General features: G+C 36.2%; 1 protein-coding gene across 1 annotated transcript in view; it reads right to left on the bottom strand.

The window, feature by feature from the left end:
- Window positions 1-11,171: 11,171 nt before the first annotated feature.
- The window catches only part of GABRA1 (gamma-aminobutyric acid type A receptor subunit alpha1), a 58,992-nt gene continuing 50,228 nt past the window's right edge, over window positions 11,172-19,935 (bottom strand). Inside the window, exon 10 of the mRNA XM_036081034.2 lies at window positions 11,172-14,040. Coding sequence (XP_035936927.2) covers window positions 13,729-14,040 — 312 coding nt within the window. The 3' untranslated portion in view covers window positions 11,172-13,728. The remainder of the gene's footprint in view (window positions 14,041-19,935) is intronic.

Genomic DNA, 19,935 nt, shown 5'->3' with positions numbered 1-19,935 from the left:
TTGTGATGCTGCCTACTTTTGGTCTGTTTATGCAGACACTATCCATTTGGGGTGACTGAAGTCACATTCTTCCCTAATTTTCTGAACTCCAGCTGATACACTCGTCTCTGAACTCACAGTGCATTTTGTCCCTTCATTCTTTTTCTTGTGGTTTTAGTGAAATTCTGCTGAGGTTAGGAGCACAGTCCTTGGAGTCAATCAGGGCTGAGGTTGTGGGCAATTCAACAGCACAGTCGCTTTGCCTTTGGGATAATGCTGACCCTCCACTGTGGCTCAGTTGGGCAGTAAGTCTCAGGATCCAGGGACAGACAGATAGAGCCGGAGGCCATGAACACTGGGCAAGTCACATGGAGCCTGGGTTGCGAGAGAAGAGAATAAGGAGAATAAGGAAGGGAAAACCTGCTATTCAATGGGAGGAATAAAACTTAGAAATCGATCTAAAACAAAAGTTCCACCATAGAGGTTGGAGAGGACTTTGGAGTGGTTGAGATATACCCGGTAAGACAAATATTCCCAGGGAGGTTACGTTTTTGTCCAGGGAATTGACCAAACACATGCAAGAGATAATTCTCTCCAGGGCAGGGAAAGGTTAAGATCACACATCCTGGGATGCCTGGGTACCTGTCAGTTAAGCGTCTGCCTTTGGTTCAGGTCATAATCCCAGTGTCCTGGGATCAAGTCCCACATCGGGTTCCTTGCTCAGCGGGGAGCTTGCTTCTCCCTCTGCCTGCCACTCCCCCTGCCGTGCTCTCTCTCTCTTTCCCTCTCTAACAAATAAACAAATAAAATCTTTAAAAAAAAAAAAATCACACATCCTATCTGTCATAGCTATAGAAATCTTTGACCTTGTGGTTATCTCTGCCCTTTTCTGCTTCTGATAAACAAGATTTATTTGCTGTTATAGTTTTGTTTTGTTTTTCCTTAGGTTTGCGTTTATTTTTTATTCTTATGGATATAAAAAAGAGGATATTTGACCTCTCCTTAAAAGCAAGTCCTCTTTGTTCCTGAGGATATTTGTATCAAATGAAGAAGAGCCAAATGGAACAGGTGGGAAGGAAATATTCAGTATTTCTCCTGTGTTATACGAGGGTGTCCTGATCTCCAGGCCACCTGCATCCGTCAGCAGTCCTGATGAAAGAGCACAGGGCCTGGCAGTCTGTGGAAGGTTTGCTCCCTGGTGCTGTCTGGACTGCCGTGGGCTGCTACCAGCCTTATGGTGTCCAGACAATCTGTCATTTCTGCTTTGTCCCAATAACCTTTGGCGACAACAAAAGCAAACAGGTACCCGAAAGCCAAGGATGCCAATATAGTGAATTTGCCCTTTCTTTACTTTAAAAAATGCAGGTGTCATTGGCACCATGTGAAGCCATTAACTGTTGAGAAGGTTCATTTAGAATCAAGATCACCTGTGGGCTTGTTATAATTCTAGACCAAAAAACCATGTGGCCACCATCTTTGTTATGCCTTTTACCCTCTTTTTACCAGGCTCTGCAAATAGGAGGAAATATGTGGGGAGATAGTAACTATGTATGTATATTTGGATGTGTGTGTGTGTCTGTCTCTGTTTCTTTTTCTATTTATATATGTATATATAGAGAGATGCAAAGAGATACACACATTACATAACATACACATACATACATAGTTATTATTTTCCCAAATATAGGAAAGAGAGAAAGAGTTAAATACCTAGATTTATGAAGAAGGTACTGCATTAGAGAGTCTGACGGCTCAGTTTCCATTGAGATGTGCCCAATGTTATAGACTAGGGGCCTCCAAATGCCTACAAAGTCGAGAATGATAATATCAATGAACGAAACCAGACAGGTGTGCTGGGTGGTGGCAAGAGCATACGGGAGGGTGGGGGGGTTATGAAGAACTGGAAGTTCCATGCCTGATCTGGAAGGGGAACCAGACACTCACCTTTAGTTGCCTTGCAGGATGCAGCTTTATTGTTGGCAGATTTTCATATCTCAATAAAACTGGAAAAATATATATGCAAAATTTTTTAGATTCTTAAAAATAATTGTGGATGTCTAATTCTCCTATCCCAACCTCACCCTCATCTATTACTCATTATTCAACTGGCCCTTTCTCATTTACTATTGACAGTCTTTCTTTACATGTCTAAGTTTACAACACATTCCAACCTGTGCCTACTATTTTTCATATTTCCATTCTTTCCATACATTACCTGATCAATAAAAAGTGAATAAAACTCAAATATCAGTACATACCCACGCAGAAGACATACTGTTTAAATCTGTAAATAATTTAAAGACCTAATAATCTCTTGGCTGGGTTTTCTAACTGCTCTTTTCTTTGGGAGAAATATGCTTTATTTTCTTTATTTCCTTTCTGTCTTTTTTTCTTTCCCTAAAATCTATGTGGTATGTGATAATGATTTTTTTTTCCCAAAGCAATTCTTATCTATTTTCAAATCAACTCTACATGTTTCCCCGTGCCCCCCCTCCCCGGCTCTCTTATGAAAACAGGTGTGGGGTATAATATTGGTAGCGTTGAAAGGACCTGAATTTTTAATTCAGACAAGCCTAATTACTAGCATTTGATTAACTGCCATAGATTCTCAAAAACTTGAAATTAATTCCAGCCTCTTATTTATAGTCTACAATACTAAGATCTGGTCCCCACATACCTGGCCACCATCTCCTACAGCTCCTACCCATAACACTTCAGCATGTGTACTTTATTGATCCTTTAGAATTTTTACTAGCTTATCTCAGCCATACAGCCTTCTATCTGGCTGGGGTAGATTATCAATTTCTGGCTTTTCCTTGTCATTCATGTCTCAGAACATGTGTTGACTTCCCACAAAGATCAACCATAGGCGTTATCTATACTGGTTTATGTTCTTCATTGTACTTATTATCTAAATGATTTCACTTTAAAAAAAAATTTTTTTTAATTTTATTTGAGAGAGAGAGAGAGAGCATGCAAGACAGAGAGAGAGAGCATGAGTTGGGGGGAGAGGCAGAGGGAGAGGGAGAAGCAGAATCCCGCTGAGCAGGGAGCCTGATGTGGGGCTCAATCCTAGGACACTGGGATCATGACCTGAGCCGAAGGCAGACACAACCAACCGAGCCACCCAGTTGCCCCAATGATTTAACTTTTAAGAGCTACTTTATTGAGGTATGATTGATATACAAAAAGCTGTACATATTTAATATATACAACTTGATGAGTTTGGGGATAAGTATCTACCTGTTAAATCATCATCACACTCAATGCCATAAGCAATTTCATTATTCTGTGTGTAAATATTCAGTTAGGGTTTTTATGGTAAAGGAGAAAGGAAGGTTAGTGTTACTTACATAAAACTTAACTATTTGCAAGGCTGTTTCAAATGCTTACCAAGATCATCCCCATTTTCTAAAAGAAAAAAAAATCGTTATTTTTTTTGTGGCTATCCTGCCCTCTGCTCTGGTAAACTGACTTTTCATGAGGAAAATTGCACAGCAATTTGTACTGATTAGTGTAATTTTTATATTCGTACAAGTACAGTTTGAGTAATTATTTTCTTGCTAAGGGTATTGCTAACATTGTAACTCTTACTTTTGACAGAATGTATAAAAGAATCATAAACTTCTATATGACTTGACAAGGAAGTGTAGTTCAAATAAATAATCCCATAGTAGCCTGGCAAGCTTTAGGAGATAAGACCTGTGTTTTGACTAGAAACCCTTCTATGTGCTTTCAGTGGGTCAGTAAGAGAATTTAGTAATAGCCTAATGCCATCTATTAGAAAATACCACCTATTGAGACATCATATTATTTTTTAAGCCATCAAAATAATTTCCAGATATCCATGATTGCTAAATAAAATTTGGGCCACTATTTGCATATGAATTTTGTTGTAATTATATGAAATTTGTTGACACTTACAATAGAAGGATCTTCTCTAGCTTCTTCTCCCTAAACCAACGCCTACAATAGTTGTCTTAAGTAACATTGATACTACAATTGTTTAGATAGGAACATGCAAATAGGGCATCTTAGAAATAGCATTGACTGGGAAGTTGAAATCACATTTTAGACACCATCTCTACCATAAACTGTGCAGATTGGGTAAATCATGTCTTTGTGCTTTAATAACCTCACCTGTGAAATGAGGCTATTGGCCGAATGTAGCTTTCAAGTCTCACATCCTGCATTTTCATTCTTAAACTAAGAGGATCTAATTCCTGGTATTTAAAAATAACCCATTCAGGTTTATATATAATACTTCGTTTTTTTTTTTCTTTTTTTTTCTTACAAGTTAATGTTACTTCTGTATCTTGGCATTTTTATTCAGTAACATCCATGATGGAGGACTTTAGTAAATGAAGGCTTTTTGGATGATGACTAAAATGATAAAAATGAGGAGGAGAATGAGAATGTTAGTTTGGTCAAAAATACTATTTTTCTCCCAGTGAGACACAGGTTAAAAGAGAAAACAATGCTTTTATTTCTGTTGCACCTTTGTTAGGTTTTTAAATTTATTGTAAATAACACTTGCGTGCTTTTGGATTTATGAGAATTAATTATTTGGTTTCAAATGTTGGCTATGGAAGAGCTACTATATATCATTAAATAGATTATTATACCATTATATATTACTGTGATAAAATCTTAGAAATAGACCATGGATTATAGTCAACAGTTGTCAATACTTCAAGACTCAGATCCTTGGGTAATAGATAATAGGTAAATTTCTTAAATTAAAAGCTTTAACTCTTCCTTGCTTTGATATAAGGAAGGTCTATATCTGTTCACTATCTAGATTACCGACGCATGAGGAGGAGCTCAATGACAAATGAAAATACTGTTGCTTAGAGAAAACACCTCTTCTTCTAGGTCTAGGAAAATCCACCTGTGTTCCTGTATTAGTTTCCTAGGGCAACTCTAACTAATTTCCACAAACTTGATGGCTTAAAACAACAGAAATTTATTTTCTCAAAGTTTTGGAGACCAAAAGTAAGAGATTCAGGTGTCAGCAGAACCACACTCCCTCGGAGGGCTTTAGGGAGAGAATTCTTTGTCTCTTCACACTCCTGGGGGCTTCAAGAGTTCCCAGTGGCTGCATCACCCTGCTGTCTGCCTCTGTCCTCACATGGCCTTCTCTTCTGTATATGCTTCATCTTCTGTCTGTGGCAAAGCCCTCTCCCCATGCTTTTCTTATAATGACTTAAAAAGACTTGTCACTGAATCTAGGACCAGATAATCTAGAATGACCTCATCTTGAGATCTTTAACTTAATTATGTCTGCAAAGACCCTTTTTCCAAATAAGGTCATATTCACAGTTTCCAGAGTTTAGGACATAGACATATCTTTTTGGAGGTCATCATTCAACCCATTACACTTTCCCTTATATATGTTCATATAAAATCCTCTTTATTGGTCCTGGAATCAAGCCCCGCATCAGGCTTCCTGCTCAGTGAGGATTCTGCCTCTCCTTGTCCTTCTTCCCCACCCCCACTCATGCTTGCTCTCTCTCAAATAAGTAAATAAAATCTTAAAAAAAAAAAAAAAAAGCCTCTTTATTCTATTACTCCGTGTGCCATGTATGTGTTCTTAAAGCAGATCTGTTCCCAGGGGAACACCAGTGTCCAACACAGTTCCTGTCACATATCGACTCGTAATACATATCTGCTTAATGAATACCCATAGCCTTCAACATCTTGATTGGATTAAACATTTGGTATCATTTCAGTTAAATATCTCTCTTCTCTGTAAAGGATAAGAACTGAAGATTCAGATAGTACAATGGAAAGTCCAATATAGAAGAATGTTTATATTTTTATTTCTTATGAGAATTCAAGAAATGTGTACTATAATCTTGAATCTACCATTAGCAGGGAGCTTATCCATTATGGCTTCCATAATTTTTTTTATTTGTAAAATAAAGGAATTAATTTAGATTACCTTATAAATCCATTTAAACTCATAAAAAGTGACCTAGTTCTGATCCCATTCCTATTTCTGGTTTGGCATTTTATAGCTACAAACCAATTGGTGAGTTCTATAATCTTTCCAAGGCTTCGTTTTCTCATCTGGAAAATGAGAATTGTCATCAGTGCATCACAGCAATATGAGAATTAAATGCAATAGTATATGAAAATAATATAGTGTAATCCCTGACACTAAGAAAGCAATACATTATTGGGAACAATTTATCAGTGATTATTATTCCCGTTATATCATACAATGGCTTATTTTCCTATGGGAGTTTTGTTTAGGATCCACGGAATACACAGATATGATTGAACATCAAGAATTAACTGGGGCACTGGTCAAAAATGGTTGAAGAGAAAAAGTCTCTTTTCTTTGGACCACATAGCACTTTAATCTTACCTTTGAATAATCCTTTACTCAAGAAATTGTTTTTGAATAAAAAATGTTCCCGAGAGTACTTCTTTACTGGTACTACCTAAGGCTTGAATTTAAAAAGCAGTTTTAGTATATTATTTCTGTGTCTTCTATTTTTGCAGTGGCCATGAAGGGAAGAAGCAGAACTTAATGTGGACAACTGACCTCCAAATATGTGGATTCAATTTCCCCACGTCAACTCATCAACTCCTAATGGTAATCAGTGCAGAAATAGGACTGCTGAAGAACAGAGAATCACATTATTGTAAAACCAAATTTACATGTTTAACCTTTTAGTATCTGAATAACTTTGTTAAAGAGAAGCGCTCAACAGTATTTTGAAGAGACCCTTTATGGCACCCCTCACCCTGAGCTAATTGTGATGCTGGAAATTCTAATTCTATTCAACAATGTCGTTTCATAACCTTCAGTGTGGGGAATACCTAGGCAGTGTTTCATTATTGTGTGCACATTTGCCACCCTCTAAAACTAGATCATTCTAAGCATAGATTGTACTTCATCTTTCAAGATCATACACATTTATAATAATTATAATGTCCACAGACATTTTCCTGCTCTTACATCATTTGAAAACTGCAGCTCATGGGCAAGTGGAGAGAGCTGCCAACAGCAGGAGCAAATGTTACTGAATGACCTACAAACAGCTGTACTAGAATGTAGAGAGCAGAATAGACTCTCATTTGTAATGTCTGAAATTGAGTTTTCTCTTTAAAGGACAAAGCAATTTAATTTTCAAAAATATTCAAATTTTATTATGTCGGAAAAAAACCCCTCTGTTTTAACAGGTTCACTGAATTTTATTTCTTCATTTTATTTGTACTCACTTTTCCATTTGTGGGTGGGATTTATAATAGTTATCAGTTTTACACTGAATGAGACAAAATCTCTAAGATTTAATTCAATAAAATTTTGAATTCCTTATCATTTACAGTAAAATGTATATACTTTCCCCATTAAAGCCATGCTTTGTTGTTTAAATCCTCAGTCTTACCTCTTTCCTCATCCCTTGTATTGTTACTTTAGTTTCTGAAATAAAACCAATGAACCCATAAAAACATAGGCCGTGGGTAATATGGATACCACATGCAAATAATAAAATAATAGTTCAAATTTGCTTTTGAGCTCCCCTAGTGACTATATCGCCTCTGCTATTTTTTTGTAAAGACTTTATTCATTTGAGAGAGAGAGCGCAGGATCAGATAGAGGGTCAGAGGGAGAAGGAGAAGCAGGCTCCCCACCGAGCAGGGAGAGCCTGACACGGGGCTTGACACCAGGACCCCAGGATAATGACCTGAGCTGAAGGTAGATGCTTAATGGACTGAGCCCCCCAGGCACCCCTCACTTTAGCTATTCTTATTTCTGAATCTAGATTTTCCCTTTAGATTTACTTTTTTAATGATTTCTATGTCTTTAATGAGATCCTCTATTTAATGTATCATTGTCACAATACTTTTATTACTCGAACATAGCTTTTTGATTCTTCAGACACACTGATTATACCGCTTTGAAGTCAGCCCACTCTGCATGCCTTATTTTCCTCATCGTTCTGTTAAATTTCCATTTCTGGTTCTTTTGGTCTTTTCTTTGCTCTACCTGGGATTGTAACTTCTAGTTACCATCAGTATTAGTCTTCCTATTCATTTGCTTATAAGATTACTACTGTTTCTAACAATATCCATGGGTATGGAACTTCTGCATGCTTCGCCCTAAATTAAGGACCACTTCAGGTGGGAAGCGGTTTGTTAACACAGCCTGTCCTTCTCTGGTAGCATTATTGCAAAAATGTAGATAAAGAGATCATGAGTGTAAATCCAGGTTCAAACATGGCATGTAAATATTCTTACAAGTTTCAGCCCTGTTTAGTTTTTGTTTTGAATAAATACTCCTTTGTTGTGGGGCTTTGGTTGATTTCTAGAGTCCTGAATTATTGTTGTAGAAAACCTGTCAAGTTTCATTTTGTCTTGGGAAAGTAGATTTGCTCAGGTCTTTACTTTGCCATTCTAGGAATGTTCACATTAATTATTATTATTATTCCTGTTTCCTGCATAAATAAGGCTCAGCAGGAACTGTCCAGTGGGCCATGTCAATATTTAAAGTGAGATCTCTAATTTCAGTGGCTTTTTATGCTATGATGGAGATGGGTACCAAAGTGTCCATTATGAGCCACCCTATTCATCTCTAGCATACTTCACATGATCTTTCCTTTTGATATGAAATGACTATTTGTGTTGTTTGTAATATTTTATAAGATTATCAGTTTTCCAAACAAACGTAGACCATTAGTCAAGGAAATCCAGTGTAAATTTTTTTTGAAAAAAGTGAATTTTGAAAGTATCAGCTTTATAATGAAGGCAATATTACTTACACAGTGTTTTAGGCAAATCAACAGACCTATATAAATTTCTCTTTTATAACTACACTGCTTATGGTAAGAATCAAAGAAAGTAATATCCATAATTATACTTTGATGGACTATTAATGAAGAAATCATACTTTCCATAATAAAATGTGCTACATGTTACAGTTAGAGAAATACAGGTAAGTTACCAACCCAAACCAAAAAGAACCTTAATATTTTACAGCCCCATGCAGATATCGACTTCTCTTTAGACCACAAATGTTTTGTTGAAAAATAATGTGACTTTAGAAAATGTAGGTAATCAGCATTGTTTCAAATACAGTTTTGAAGTTCGCTCACTATTAATAAGGAGGAACACCTTCCCTTTCTCTGTGAAGTAATTCTTGCACCAAACATAGTACAGTTGCTCAATTAATATTATCAAATTAATGTATGAATCTGTATCGATTTTCTGAAAAACAGAGGTCATTAATCAGTTGAATTACCCAAATTCAACTGGTTCATATATTATATTTGACAAATACAGTAGTTTGAAAATTGTGGAGTTAAAAAGAATTTCAGTATTAAGTGTTTTTTCGTTACATTGGGATATCTGCAGCAATACACAGCCCCCTTCTCCACCTGGTACAAAATAGCTGTGGCTGAGGCTAAGGAGACTGGGCACGTGGCCTGTTTCTCACAGGCCTGAGCGCTTGTTCTAGTGTCATATTGGGTCTACTTCACACACATGTTAGTTCCCTGACAATAGAGTTTGTGACTCTCTGAGTTAAGTGTTAGTATGTTACTATCACTTTTCAATGAAAGGCCTGTCCCTCATCATCATCAGCCATCCCCAACAACAGAGTGCCTGATAAATATTGAGTCATCTTTTAAAAACTCATAAAACTGCCCAAGTATTAAATGCCCTATACCTTGTACATTTATTGGTAGATGTGCATCTTATTTAAAATGTTGTAACTTTAGGTTCACTTGGATTCTCTATGAATTACGAACTTTCCAAGGTCATCCTGTCATCTTCACTTGTGTCATCTCAGTACCTACCACAGTAGCTGAAGGGTGTTAGATGGTGGTTAAATGGCTCACAACGCGTAAGGCTGGCCTTATATCCCCAGTCCATTGACAAATGGTCCTGGACCACTTCAATTCTTCTTACAGTTCAAGTTTTAGCTTGGGCATGATTAGTTCCTACAGATACAACTATGTAAGTTATGAAGAGTGCCAAGTTAGCCCTGCTATTTGTCTCTTAGCACCCTCTACTTTTCTCACGGTATTTATATTATCTTTGCTTGATTCTCTGTCTTCCTCTCCTAATTGCAATTTCCTTAAGGAAAAAAGCCATGAAATATTTATGTCTACACTCTTATCATGGAGCACAATACTTAATACAGGATAGAGACTCAGCAAATGTTAGCAGAATTTAGCATAATTAAATTAGCATTTGGAGTTTGACTGAAATGTGGCTATAATGTAATCAAGTCAGATGCTTGTTCTTGTTGGTCACCAGAGTTGGAGAGATTTTAGAAAACTCCAACAGAAGGTCTTAACAAACAGGTATAATGAAATTCAAACAGATGGTCAGCAATTATGCCAGGTCCATTCCGATTTTGATTTCTTAGCTAATTATTATGGTGGGCCCTGACATGGATATATTTTGATAGCCAAAATTACCATCGTTCACTACATTTTTGTGAGAGCCAAGAAATCAGTGAATGTGGATTCAGCTAGTTTACGTGAGCAGTTTTATTTGGATTGAATAAACAATTTGGTTTGAGGATTTTAAAATTATTAATTTTGCTAAATCATGAATAATTTTTTTGATAGATTATTTGTAGAGACAGAATTTATTTTGTTTTTGCCTGGCCACCATCTAACACAGAAAGATTTTGCCTCACATAGTCTTGTCTGTAGAAACCCAGTACAGTTTTATCCCTGTCATTGAAATCATTTTTCTATTGTCTTTCAAGTGATTATAAGTATTTTGTACTTTAATCTGACTTTGTGGTCATAGAAACATTGAGGAAAAGAACAGCCCCAGGGGAGCTTTTCAAATGACAATGCTCAGACTCCTCCCTCAAAACAGACCAGAGTCTCTGCGCAGTAGTTCAGAAAACAGATTTGCAGTATTGACAATAGATACTCTACTATCATTTCAGCATTTTGATTCTGTTCTATTTATGTTTTATAAATTTTGAGTTGAAGTGCTACTGGTTGCACCAGAGATCGGGCATTTAATAATTCCTCTTTTTAAATGATTCATTTAAAATCATAGTTTAGGGTCATACTATTGACACATCTTCAAAACTCTTCTCTGTACCCTAGATTCTTGCTAGCACTTGGCACTTTAAGGTGCTCCCACACGAAAATGTTTAAAACAGGTCAGTGGTAAGTCCTATGAACAATAGGAAAAGAGAGTCAAGCATTCCATTTGGTTATTGAATAATGTTAGCTTTATTATTGTAATAGAATACAGTATGACATAAAATTAAGAGCTTTTGCTAAACTCTGTAAAGCAATACATGCATCTGCCATAAACAACCTCGATTCATGTTAGGTTTTATTGCCACTTCACTGCACTAAGGTGCAATAAACATTCAGTGTCATCTTTTAAAAAATGTTCCTGGGAGTAAACAGGAACTGTCCTCTATAAGAGTGTATCTTTATTTTCAAGGAAGACTTAACTAGTATTACATGGTTTAGCAAAGCACTGTAGAAAAGCTACATAGAATAATTTGTCTTTGATAAATTGTGCAATCAATTTATACAATAGAATACTATTCACACATACTAACAAACTAAGAAATGATAGAAATGCAATCATTGCATAGCAGAAAGCAGACTAGTAAGAAATATTCACATCTAATGAGCAAAATACAGACCAAATGTTAGCCATGAGGAGTCTGGAAGATAAAATGCTCTTAATAAACACATTGGGTTAACGCCGAAAAATAACAGATATAAACAGCAACACAGAGATTAGAGCCATATTTCATTTTATTTTTTATACATAATATCTACACATGATACCAGAGGATGAAACGTCCTTGGTTCAGTCTTTATTGGCCTAGCTTGTTGAATTTAGGCAGGACCAAATCAAACAATAAAGCACATTTAAAAAGAAAACCAGAGTTTGTTTAGGAAAACACAAAGTGTGTTTTTTCCTACATCATTGGATAGCAGCTTTTTGAAAGAAACATTGCTCAAAACTTGGGTACGGATCCCAACGGACTTATTTGGCAATTATGCTGATAGGCTTATGTTATAGTATTCTAAATGTGGTTAGACTATGACCTGTTGGATTCTGGATGCTAATTTTAAACATCTCTGAAATTCTATCAGACAAAAGGAGACTTCAAAAATACCTTCTGCATAAATATTCATCTCTAAAACATCTGGGAAGTAATGAAACAGACCAGAATTTTTATAGGGAGTATTAATGGACCTCTTGTAGTTAAAGCCCTTACATAGTATACCTACAAATATATTGCTACAGTATAAATGAAATGTAATAATGTTACTCAATAAAAGCTATTTCCTGTACATTCTTTCATGTGTTTTTATATTTAATGCTACATATGGTATAACACTTATTGAGATAGTTGGTATCAGCAATTATAGCAATAATATACAGTTGATTTTCTAGCTCCAACTAATGCTTTTCCATTTTCTTTCTATTTTACAAGAGCCTCAAATAGGGAAATGTGGCATGACTTGAGCAGAGAGCAAGTGATTTACTACTATACACCAGACGATAGTTTGAAATTATAAGCTTTCTCTATATAAGCAGACTTTATACCCGTCTATTTTAAATTCCATCTGATTCCCACAGGCTGTTCTGTTTTTAATGCAGGCTCTAAGGTATTTCCATAGCACTTTACAACATTCTAACAGCTAAGAGCGGTGAGTCCTACACAATATTTTAAGAACACAACTTTAAAAAAGTAAAAAATGTACAATCTCATGCTGTATATTTACATACATAATTTATATATTCTATATTTGCTTACTAGTCATAAATTTCAATCTAAAGCTTTTAATGTACTGTTATATAAAATAATACATTCAACAATTCTAGAGCTTGCAAAATGTTTGCCCCTCTAAAAACATCTTTCATAATGAGAATCAAGTGATTATTGGACGCATGTGCTATCTGGATATAGACAGGGTGGCAAAGGGAATATTTTTTAATTGTTTTATTTTTTATTTTTTATTGAGTGTATGTCTCTATTAAAATGATTCCTCATTGAATCTAGTGATAATAGCTCAGATGATGGTGAAGTAACCTATTTAAAGCATTTCTCTCTTTTGGATTAAATGTGCTTAACGGTAAGGAACTGCACGTTTGCCTATACAATTTCCATGAATTTTAAAATATTCTTTAATAACAGAATAATGCATTAGCCATTTTTAAACGGAGAAAAAAATGGGGATCTTTAGCTTTGGAAACAAAGTGTTAAAGCTATACATCAGTTTAAAAAACAAAACAAAATGTAAAGTACACTGCAGTCTGTGCAATAAAGACATAGATTTTTAAAATTTCTTTCATTAAACATTTATAATTTATTCCTTGAAACACCTCCACATAAAAATATTTTTGACATATACAGTATCTTTTTTTTTTAGAATATTTGGAAATATATATCTACAAATGACCTGGAGTTATAGAGTTAAAGTTTTATTTTCCTTCTACTTTTCTTCATAGCTTGGACCTACTCCCCCAGCCTTTCCTCTCTCTTTCATTCTGTCTCCTTCTGTCGTGACTTTCTCTCTTGCTTCCTCTCTCAGAATCCTCTCTCTCAGCTGTATGCTCTGCTTTGCTCTGGACTTCTGGACAGGGGTCTGTTGTTCTTGTATGAATTATGGAATAAGGAAACCTTCAAATTCTTTAAGACAGAGGCAATAAAGCAGGTGGAAATCACTGTGTTGAGAACAGAAAGCAATTCCCAGTGCAGAGGACTGAACAACAGAATGTGAATGAAAGGACCTATTGATGTGGGGTGGGGGCTTTTAGCTGAGGCTCTCTGTTTAAATATGTAGCCCAATAGACCAAGTTAAAGATTCCAAATAGCAGCGGGAAAGCTATTCTTGACAGTCGGTCAATTTTGCTGACACTGTTAAAGGTTTTCTTGGGTTCTGGTGGTTTTGTTTCCGGCTTGACTTCTTTTGGTTCTATGGTTGCACTTTTAGCAATCGTGGCTAAGCCGGGGTCACCCCTGGCCAAATTGGGGGTGTAGCTGGTTGCTGTTGGTGCGTAAGTGTTGTTTTTCTTAATGAGAGGATCCTTCACTTTCTTTGGCTGTAGAAGGAAAGAGTAAAATCATTTTGTTCAGTAAACTGTGGGAAGAAAGTTTATAAGTTGTTGAGCAAAGTGACCTTTACTCTGGAACCCAAACCTATGCTTTGTTTAAAACGTAAGAAATGTAATGTATGACTGTATTATTGAGACAAATGAAAAATGCAGACACAAATGCCCAGTTATAAAATGGACAGATTTGAGCATCTACTGTGCAGCACAGTGTTTACAGCTAATAATACATGTCCTAGACTTGAATGTTGCCAAGACTAGGTCTTAAATGTTCTCACCACAAAAGAAGAAATGGTAACTTTGTGACAGGATGGAGATGGCAACTGATGCTATGGCAGTAATTGCTTCACAACATATAAATGTATCATATGAACCACACTGTATGCCTCAAACTTACACAATGTCATGTGTCACATATCTCAATAACGCTGGAAAAAAAATGCACAGTATTTTCCAGGCTTTCCAATCAGGAGGTAGAGTGATGTGATGCCAGTTTAGGAGCCTATCCTCAAGAAGCTTTATAGCCTCAGCCTTTACCCTCTAGAAACATATTACTGCCTCATGAAGAAGCCTGGACTAGAAAACTGGGTGACCAGCGATCATGTGCAGTAGAGAGGGCCCGCCAGTATGAGGCCCCAGACGAGTGAGAGGCCATCGTGGATGCTCTCCCCCTGGTGGAGCCTTTCGTGTACTGCAACCATGTTACTGAGGCCACAGTCTACTAACCTGAAGTACCACCAGGTTGTTCTCAGCCCCAAGCGCCTGGTGGTCACTTTAAGGCACTAAGTTTTGGAGTGGTTTGTTTTGCAGCAGTAAGGTGCTGAGCCAGTTATTATGTGCTCCTTCTCCCTATGTTGCAAGTGGGCAAATGATAAAGCAGAGTTATTCAGGGTATCCTGAAGTCAATTCTTGTTCAATGTCAGCTGCTTGTCCATGTTATCTGTGCAATGAGTCACAACCTGCAGCATTTCTTGGGGTTTCTGTCATCTAGAAATTTCTAAAAACCGAAGTGGATCATTGTTTACAGCTATGTGGTCTGATACAGTTGCCACTAGCCACTTACGATGACTGAGTACTTGAGATGCGGCTAGTGTGTAAGTATAAAATATGTATAGGATTCTGAAGGCCTACTATAAAAAAAAAATGCAATATATCTCCTTAATAGTGTTTTTTATTGTTTACACATTGTAAATATAATATTTTTGATATATTGGTTAAATCATATTATTAAGTCACTAATTCAACATCTGAAACTAATACTATACTGTATGTTAACTAACTAGAAATTAAATAAAAACTCGAAAAAGAAAAAAAAGAAAAAAATTAGTTTCACTGGTTTGTACTTTTTAAATAAGGCTATTAGAAAATTTTAAATTACATATATGGCTCACATTTGTGTCTCACATATTTCTGCTGGACAGCATTATTGTAGAAGAGTAGTTCTCACTCTTCTGTGCACATTAAATCACTAGTTAAAAAATTTTCAAGGGCAAATATCTTGGGCACAATCCATATTTTGAATCAAAATTCCTCAGGAGCAGAGTCTGGTCACTGACACTGCAAAAGGGTATACAGAGAAAACTGATGAGCAGCTAAACTTGACCAACCAGACTCAATGTTCTCTGAATAATTTGTATTTTTATTATTGAATCAGAATAAAATCTACCTATCAGAAGACCTGCTGCTTTTCACAAGACACACTAGTCAGGAATTTTAACAGGTTAATTTCTTTATCCAGCCCTGTGAACTATCTACTACTTTTTCTCCCCTCTCCGAATCCTTACAATTACATTAAGACAACAACAAAGAGCCCAGAATTTTTTCTTTCTAGTATTACATCATTAAAAGTAAGACCACTTACTCCAAGTGTACTCCTATTTTATAGTGAATACAGATTTGGTTAAGCTTTATGAAGAGTGAGTGACAGAAATTTCCATAATAATTTGTACAAAAATAAAACAAGTAAAAGTGATTCTCTCTTCAATGTCAAAATGACTACAGGTCAAAAATAGATATGGTTTAGTAAGTTATGCAGGGAAAGACTAACACCATATATATGATTTCACTTATATATGGAATCTAAAAAACAAAACAAATGAATAAACAAACACAAAGCAGAAACAGACCATAAATACAGAGAACAAATTGTTGGTTGCCAGAGGGGAGGACATGGGGGTGGATGGGCAAAATGGGTGAAGGGCAGTGGGAAATACTGGCTTCTAGTTATGGAGTGAGTACATCATGGGAATAAAAGGCACAGCTTTGGGAATATAGTAAATGGTATCATAACAGCATTGGATTGTGACCCTTGGTAGCTAGACTTGTGGTGAGCATAGCATTAATGCATAGAGTTGCGGAATCACTAAGTTGTATATCTGAAACTAATGTAACATTTTCTATCATCTATACTAGAATAAAAAAGTAGATATGGTTGATTACTTCAACCCAGTTAAAAAGCCAAACTGAATTTGCATTAGTCCATTTCTTAAAAAGTAAGAGTTCTAACATTGCAGAATACATGAAAAAGCATGCATGTCCTTTAGATAAAATGTATATGTACTCTATTGTGGAAGAGAGGCAATGGGTTCCAATCTAATCAAAAGTTGTTGAGTGACAGACACCCTGTTAGATAAACTGAAATGAATAACCTGCAGCAGGAATAATTCTTGGAGAAGAGTTTATATTTTTGATAGATTTCATTTCTCCCAGTGCCAAATTATTATAATACTCCAGTACTAAGTTTCTCAAGTTAAGTGCTTTTATTTGCAACATCATGTTGAATAAAATATTGAGAAATATCTGGTTGGCTTATTGGGAAAGAATACTTAATAATCTTCTTAATTTTCGAGAATGTTGAGCTCCCTACACTCTTTAAGAAATTGGTATTTCTTTTTTTTATTAACATATAATGTATTATTGGGCACCTGGGTGGCTCAGTTGTTAAGCGTCTGCCTTCGGCTCAGGTCATGATCCCAGGGTCCTGGGATCGAGTCCCACATCGGGCTCCCTGCTTGGCAGGAAGCCTGCTTCTCCCTCTCCCACTCCCCCTGCTTGTGTTCCTGTTCTCACTATCTCTCTCTGTGTCAAATAAATAAATAAAATCTTTAAAAAAAAAAAAAAACATATAATGTATTATTTGTTCCAGGGGTACAGGTTTGTGATTCATCAGTCTTATACAATTCACAGCACTCACCATAGCACATACACTCCCCAGTGTCTACCACACAGCCACCCCATCCCTCCCACCCCCTCCACTCAGGCAACCCTCAGTTTGTTTCCTGAGATTAAGAGTCTCTTATGGTTTGTCTCCCTCTCTGGTTTTGTGTTGTTTCATTTTTCCCTCCCTTCCCTTATGATCCTCTGTCTTGTTTCTCAAATTCCTCATATCAGTGAGATCATATAATAATTGTCTTTCTCTGATTGACTTATCTCGCTTAGTATAATACCTTCTAGTTCCAGCCATGTCATTGCAAATGGCAAGATTTTGTGGGGTTTTTTTGATGGCTGCGTAATATTCCATTGTGTATTTATATACCACACCTTCTTTATCCATTCATCTGTTGATGGACATCTAGGCTCTTTCCATAGTTTGGCTATTGTGGACTTTGCTGCTATAAACATTGGGGTGCACGTGCCCCTTCGGATCACTACATTTGTATCTTTGGGGCAAATACCCAGTAGTGCAATTGCTGGGTCATAGGGTAGCTCTATTTTCAACTTTTTGAGGAACCTCCGTACTGTTTTCCAGAGTGGCTGCACCAGCTTGCTTTACCACCAACAGTGTAGGAGGGTTCACCTTTCTCTGCATCCCCGCCAACATCTGTCATTTCCTGACTTGTTAATTTGAGCCACTCTGACTGGTGTGAGGTGGTATCTCACTGAGGTTTTGATTTGTAAGAAATTGATATTTCTTTTAACAATTTACCATATGAAAATGGATCTTAAGCAGGCTCCTGAATGCTCAGTTGATAATGTGATAACTTACAGAAATTTTCTTTTTATTTTCAAGTTACACCATGTTAGAGATTGAAAATTTAATTCTCCTGAAAACACTCACCTGGTCATAGAAAATATATTTTATTCATCCTCTCTGAATGTCAAAATGAGACCTGGATCACACTGTGCTCACACTCCCTGTAAAAAGCCAATCAAACTGGCAAAGCCCTGGGGAAGATTTTTACAGAGGCATAGATAATTTACAGAAAATATTACCTTTCTCATTTGGATGATGGATATAGATGAATTATTGATATATGTATATATATCAATTATTGATATACATATATATATATATATATATATATATATATATATATATATATATATAGGTAAGATACAACTCTATCTACATCTATATTTGTATACTGAATAACATGGACTATAGATTTGATAGAGATCAGAGTATTTCCTTTGAGAAACAAATACAGGGTCAGACAGAGATAATAACTTAACTTTGAGCTCAACCAATGCCTCAACCCAAATTCTATGTTTTCTGGACCAAATTCAACTAACAAGTCATTAACAACTGATACTGATGAGACAATCAGAAAGACACTGGCCTCTTGTAACAAAGTATTCAGATAGAAAAGCAATTGTTCCCCATGTTGGCATATCACTTTTCAGTTGTATATCACCCACGTTTGCAGATCATTAATTCTGAAGCACTTTAGCAGACTATTTCAGTGATTCTAAGATGTGAATTTAAAAATGTTCACATCTATGACTCTGGGTTATGTCTTATACTTGGTAGTGTCTTATGATTAACTATTCTCCATGTTTGGCTCTCTTCTTTGGGCTGCTCTTCTGTTCTAGGACAAATGGAGACCATCTATGTCTAAAGTAAGTATCTGACAATCACTCTGTCTTCATTCTTTTACTCCTCTCTCCAACCAGTAAATGCAATCCCTTTGTCTTGTCCCTTCTCTCTACTGAACCTGAGCCAAGGTCCTTGGTTTGCAAATTCAGATTTTTTTTTTTTTTTAATACTTGGCAAGCACGTTTCAAGGCAAGTGAATTTTGAGAGCCTGGTTAAGGTTCTGTTGGCTGCCATAGTGCATTTACACAGACCTTCTTTTGCTTTCACTTGTGAAGGAGATCATTGGGGTGTTCAGCTGACTCATCTGTGCCTGAGGGGTAAATCTAAAAGAGCTTTTACTTGGCAGCATCTTTTCTTTCCTACTTATGCATATATTAATAGCTCATCTTGTAATCAGTAACACCTTAAATTAGTTTAAATAAGGTAGATGTTTCTACCACAAAGCATTCTCTTTTCTAGCACATCTGTGGAGCTATGAGGAAAACACCACTAAGTAAATTTCTTTACAATAGACCCTTTCATATTCTTGAATATCCCGTGACTCTGTGATATAATATGCAGCATTATTCAAGTGTATTCAACCACAGAACTTTATTCTTAGGGACCATCTCATGATACTAGTACTCGGAGGAATAGATTTTTGGGAAAAAGCTGCTATAGAGTGATTCCTCCTAGATTATTTCTAGACATCTTACAACCTCTGTGTCTCTGACTTTGACCTTCTTTCCACCATCCCAAGGTTTTCTTCCATTTTGACATATTTTTCCTTCAAGCCATACAAGTAGAAATATCCTCGCCACATGTGCTTTAAAATGCACTCTAAAATAGGTTCTAATTTAGGAAAAAGGTAATGAGCTTGACTTGATAATTTTCTACAATGAAGAATTTTTCTGTGATTTGTGTATGATCCTTAAAGCAAACCTCTAATTTGGAAAGGAAATATATTTCCTGTCCTTTACTTCACTGAAAATTGTAGATAATGCATTTTGTAAACTAAATTCAATTGAGGCATTAGAGTTAATGATATTTATGGCCAAAGTGATTAGGCTCAGAAAACAACCAAAACCTTT

Source organism: Halichoerus grypus, chromosome 2, assembly GCF_964656455.1.
Source record: "Halichoerus grypus chromosome 2, mHalGry1.hap1.1, whole genome shotgun sequence".
NCBI classification, from domain to species: Eukaryota; Metazoa; Chordata; class Mammalia; order Carnivora; family Phocidae; genus Halichoerus; species Halichoerus grypus.
Note: the sequence above shows the minus strand (reverse complement) of the source record. Positions and strands in the feature narration are given on the sequence as shown.